Here is a 6,032-nt window from a genome sequence, read left to right as displayed (position 1 = left end):
GAAAATTACATACATACATACGTCATGGGGAAGTTGCACTTCACTGAACTGCTTTCATGATAAACACTTACCAAGCAAAGAGAAGCATAGTGTTATTCATTACCAAATCTGAATCAGTTTCTGTGGTTATAGGCTTCATTTCATCACAACTCATCTGTTTTAATGCTTCAGCAATGAATTGTAAAGCTTAGCAATAGGATATGCATTTTTTCTAGATGAGAAAAAAGGAAAAAATCCATTGTACTGTTTTTATTTCATTGCTGTGCAAATATTTATTAGAAAGCAGAATAATCCAAAGCAGTTCAAAAATCACAGTTGAACATTTCCTCTCAGCATGCCTCAGGTTTCCAGGATAATGTTTAAGAAGTCTTCTGTGGCACCTTGATTGTCACCTGAAACAAGCAGAACATTTCATCTTTCACTCTTCCTGTAGCTTGGAAAACACCAGCCCCTTGTTCTACACTTTGCTTCATGCAGAGGCTCCAGGCCCTCGGCCATCGAGGAAAGACCGACAGCTGGAAATGTGAACTGTGAAACCATTAGATCTGATTTTACCCAATCTTATTTGCTAACAATCGGCCGTGACTTATGTAATGCGACAGCTCATCTATGAGCTCTACAAGTTATTTGAGTGCATGTCAAATGGTGCTCTTTAAAATTAATATGTCTCTGGTTATATTACATTGCTTCAGTAAAGTTAAATGCATCCTTGTTTTATTGCATTTAAGTGGAGATCTGCTGCTGCAGAAAGCAAGTCTCAGGCTTTGTTTTGAGGCTCCGTCAGTCTGTAAACACGAATAAAAGGGTTTGAAGGAATAATTTTTCAGTAAGATATTGTTTGTGGCATATTATAATACCAAGTCTAAACTCCTTGGCCTGATGTGGCAACTTCTGTGATCTCCAATACAGACTTGGAACAGTCCTATGACTAAAGAGAGCTGGGCAGAACCAGTGCCAAGCAATGGTCAGTGGAGTTGAAGGAGCAGTATTATGTACACTGGCTATAAAAATAAAAAAAAAGTTGCCACCAAAGAAAAAGGTCACACACTAATATTTTGTTGAACTGCCTTTAGCTTTGATAACGGCACACACTAGCTGTGACATTGTTTTGATAAGCTTTTGCAATGTCACAAGATTTATTTGCATCCAGTGTTGCATTCATTTTTCACCAAGACCTTACATTGATGATGGTAGAGTTTGACCACTGTGCTAAGAGTTCCCCAGCACATCCCAAAGATTCTCTGGCCAATCAATATGTGAAAATGATGTCTGAACCACTTTTTCATTCCAAGCCCGTTGAATCCTGGCATCTTGATACATTGTCATCTTGGAATATCACCGGGCCATCAAGGAAGAAGAAATCCATTGATGGAATAACCTGGTCATTCAGATAGCCATCTGAACTCAGTCTGTGAACACATACTGTTGCTGACCCCAGACATGACTAACTACAGCAATCCAAGACCACAGCATTGTCCCCACAGGCTTGTACAGTGGCCACTAGGCATTATGGGTAATCACTTCACCTGCCTCTCTGCTTACCCTGATGCACCCATCACTCTGGAACAAGATAAATCTGGAGCAATAGAAAAAAAGTCATGTGGTTTGAGTCCAGAGTTTAATCTTTATGCTCCCTAGCAAATTGAAGCCTTTTTGTTGGGTTAGCCTCAATGATTTGTGGTTTTCTTAAGGACACACAGCTGTTCAGTTCCAATCCCTTGAGTTCCCTTTACACTGTGGATGTGAAAATGCTCTTCTTTTCCAGCCACATTTCTTCCTCAAAGATGATTGGTCCCCACCATCCTTCCAGTTTTTAATAATGTGTTCTTAACCTAATTTTAGTAGTTTTTGCAATCTCCTTAGACGCCAGTGATTTGACTCTTCTCAAACAGATTGACATTATTTCCATGACCATGGGATGCGTCTTTCAACATTTTACTTTTTGCTTTGATAAAAGTATTTACTTAGTTACATTTGAAATCATATCCACGACCCCGTTTACCTTTCAAAAAGGTAAACGCAGAAAGAATCACTGATTCTGATGTTGTAAAGTTGGATGTTTAATCAGGTTCATGTGAACATTTAGTTTCACTTTCCTTTGAAATTCCTCCTCAAGTAGATTCCATGTTTATGTTCTTACTTGTCTTGTTTAATCATCGAAAAATATATCAGTGTGGTTATTAATATTTTCTTAGTGACTATGTCCTGTATAATCAGTTTTTATTGGGACTCTAAGAATGAAGACTGAAAGAATGACCCCTCAGATAGACCTGTTAGATCAAGATCAAGAGATTTTTTTAATTAATAAGACTAAGATTTTTATTTCTCAGGTAGCTGATGAATTGCTACAGTTAATGGCTCACCATTTGTAAGTCTATTAACTCTCTACTAATTGGTCAAACCGTTGCTTCATTTCTAAGATTCCTCCCCTTTTCTGCTCCAACCACCACCAGGCCAATTCAGACTCACTCATTATTAGCTTTCAGGATGTGATGTGCATGTTGGGTAATTACCGTTTTAACTTCTGTGTAGGCTTCCAGTCCATACTCTCCCAACTCTCTGCCATTTCCTGAGGCTTTGTAACCTCCAAATGGAGCCTGGGAAGCAAACACGTTGTAACAGTTTATCCTGCAGACAAAGAGGGAAAACAAAAGTCATTTTAGATGCATACTATACACACAGCTGCAGTAAAGTAATTCCACCCCTTTTCACCTACATTTAGCAGCAAGTTGAAGGAATTTCTGAGGAGTTCCATTTTACAATGTAATTTTTGTTTGCCAAAATATGTTGCCAGTGCATTCAGACTGAGCTCTGGACTTTGACTGGGCTACTGAAATTGATTTGTTTGACATCAAAGACTTGCTGTGTTTGGTGTCATTGTTCTGTTGATGACCAAGTTCACCTGGCTGACAGACGGATCCCACTGGACAAGTTATCAAAAACAGTTGGTGTTTTATAGTTAGTCTCTGAACCTATAAATGGACCATCATCCCTTTCAAATTGATGACCAATAGAAACTATTTGTCTACATTTAATACAGTTTCCCTTTCATGTCGCATCACTAAAAATTAAAACATAAAAGAAATTTTACAGTAACACCTGCTTTGCACTGCAACAACAACAGAATCATTAAGAAAAACCTGATGAACAACCTGGACAAAAGTTGTGAGGCCTGTAACTTAATATTTTGTTGATCAATATTTGGAGGTAATCCCTGGATTAAAGGATTTCCGTAACTCTCAATGACACTTCTGTACCTGTCCACAGATATTCTTGTCCAATCTTGGTGAACAAACTGCTCCAGTCATCTCAGGTTTGAAGAGTGCCTTCTCCAGATGAAAGTAAACTATGTTCTTCTCTTGACCTGCCTCATTTTCACGTCTGTGAACATGGAGCTGATGTGCCTTGCCAAGAAGCTCCAGTTTTGTCTGATCTGTCTGATGGACATTTTCCCAGAAGCTTTGTGGTTTGTCAACATGTATTGTGGAAAATTTCACCCTCACTATTTTATGCGTTGTTTTCCTCCTTGGTCATCTCTCATGACGTTTACTTTGGCTCAAACAATGATTAAAAACCTGATGTGTCCGATCTTACTCTAACGTACCTTGACCTTGGAGTTCAGCTTTCATTTCTTTGAAGTTTGTTCTGGGCTCTTTGGTCACCATTCATTTTATCCCTCTCTTCAGTTTTCCTCTCACAACCAGGGATGTTAGCAGCAGTCTAGTGGCCCTCTACCTTCTGGATAATCTCTGCAGCTGTAGTCAGAAGAGCATCAAGCTGCTTGGAGACGCTCTGATAGTCATTACCTTTAACTTGCTGCTCTATGATGATCTTTCTTATCTCCTAGGACAACCCTCTCCCTCACTTCCTGTGGTCCATGTTCAGTGTGGAACACACCAAGTCACCAAACAGCACAGGGACAACTGATCACCATTTAAATAGGCCGACTGACTGATTATAACCTAGAAAACATCTGGACTGCTTAGTGGTCATGCCTTAGTTTAACATGTCTCTGTGGTCTAATCATTCTCAATCTTTTCTAGAGGTACCATCATTTTTTTTCCATTAGTTTTTTTTAATGATTCTGTTGAACCACAATTCAAAAGCAATGTCTGAATTTCATTGGTTCATTTTCAGTATATTTTATTTCATTACCTTTTGTCAGTTTAGATATTTCAGTGATTTTTGTGGGTTTTTCCATTCATTAACACAGAGGTACCGACAACTTTGTCTACATACAAATCACACTTTGTAGCTGGCCTTCCTTTTGATTTATACAATTTTTTTCTAAACACTATCTGATTGGCAACAACTTGATGTCCCCCACCAGTAAACTAATAATTTAAGGTTGGCTTAGATAAGTCTTAAGAAAAGGCCACATCACATACCAGACTGTGCCAGCCCGAAGCCCACTGGACACATAGTTCGCTTTGTCAATGTCAGTTGTGAAAACTGAAGCTGCAAGTCCATATTTGGTGTCGTTGGCTCTGGTTATAACCTCCTCCAGTGTTTTAAATTTAAATATCTGCATCACTGGACCAAAAATCTAGAAAAAGAAAAAAAATAGAAAAATAGAAGTAAACGTTCACCCAGGCATCATAACATAGCCTCAATGAGCTATGTGGGTGCATGGGTGTGAATGGATGATGCTTAACATTGTGGGGAAAAAAACTTCAGTTAAACATCTCACAATCCTGCACTGTATTATGATCCCATCAAACTTATACCACATAACTAACCCAACCAACCCACTGCCCCCTCCTGAAACGCATATCCAAACAGGAACAAGATGGAAATAAACACTGGTTAATGTCGGCCCAGTTTTAATTAGTGGACTGGTACAGATATGTTGACTACTACAGAGTTTGATGCAGAAACATCATGCATCCCTAGTTCCCTAAATCATTGAAGATCAGTGGCTCTCATCACAAGTGGTGTAGCGATTAAGAGAGTAGGGAGACACAAAGAGGATGTGATTTTAACCAAGTGGAGGTGGAGTCCAGACAAAGCCCACACCTCCACCTAACAGCCCAGTGGAAGGAAAATGTGGCCAGTCATGTTTGATCTGCCCTAGTTAACTGCCATTTAAAAAAAAAAAAAGAATATAATGGAAATATTGACTGTTAATCAGTAGAGAAGCTAATGTTTGTAGTATAAATTAGAAGCTACAAATTCTCTATTCAGTGCTATTACATCTAGAATTCTTAAATTTGAAGATCTGGTGGAATTTAAAATAGCTCAAATTATGTTTAAAATAGCGGTTCTCAACGTGGGCAATACCGCCCCCCGGGGGGCGTTCAGAGGATGGCAGGGGGCGCTGGGATTCCTTTGGGGGGGCGTTTAGTTGAAGAAGGTAAACTTTACACCTTATATGCACAACAATACCAGTTTAGACTTTGAGCAACTTGGTAAAACTGTATTGTGTAACATTAAAACATGTTGGGCTGCAACTGTATCGATGGCAGCTCTTCTTCTATTCAGTGTTTGTAGCTTCTTGGTGCAGCTCCTCTCCTGCTACTAGTAGCTTCACCGCATCAGTTCAGCATTACACCGACTGATGACGCTGCTGGGATTCACTTTGTCTGGTATTTTTGTACACATGTTTTGTCAGTTCTGTGATCATGTTAAGCAGCAACTTATATTAAAAAGTGTTTTATTTCCGTTTGAAAGCTGCCTGCTTCCATGGAAGGACAACAGAAAATCGCTCTTATAAACATGTAATTACTAAAATCACAATACCCTCACTCAGTGGCGCAAAAAGTGGATATGCAGCGCATGTAACGTGTAGGGGCGCTGCATATCCACCAGAGGGGGCGTCAAAACCCTGTCTGGAGGGGGCGGCGCCCCGATGATGCCTTCGCATACACTTCACAGCGCCCTGACGCTCCTTCACCTCACGCACATGTAAATGTAAATGTAGCGAGTTTTACCTTTCACGTGTCTTCATCATGGGGGGAGGGTGGTTAAACATACGGTCGCTCATACGATAGAGCGATGGTGATATGTCGATAGCGTTCATTTTATAGCGTTAA

The 6,032-nt window shown here is 39.7% G+C and overlaps 1 protein-coding gene across 1 annotated transcript in view; it reads right to left on the bottom strand.

Moving 5' to 3' along the window:
- Positions 1–234: 234 nt before the first annotated feature.
- The window catches only part of LOC106940554 (aldehyde dehydrogenase, mitochondrial-like), a gene marked incomplete at its 5' end in the record, with an annotated part of 29,796 nt that continues 23,998 nt past the window's right edge, over positions 235–6,032 (bottom strand). Inside the window, 3 exons of the mRNA XM_015023331.1 lie at positions 235–392; positions 2,514–2,628; positions 4,389–4,546. Coding sequence (XP_014878817.1) covers positions 360–392; positions 2,514–2,628; positions 4,389–4,546 — 306 coding nt within the window. The remainder of the gene's footprint in view (positions 393–2,513; positions 2,629–4,388; positions 4,547–6,032) is intronic.

This window comes from Poecilia latipinna, unplaced genomic scaffold (assembly GCF_001443285.1).
Source record: "Poecilia latipinna isolate Pla-1442-1.1 unplaced genomic scaffold, P_latipinna-1.0 Scaffold3278, whole genome shotgun sequence".
NCBI lineage: Eukaryota > Metazoa > Chordata > Actinopteri > Cyprinodontiformes > Poeciliidae > Poecilia > Poecilia latipinna.
This window is presented reverse-complemented; position numbering and strand designations above follow the sequence as displayed.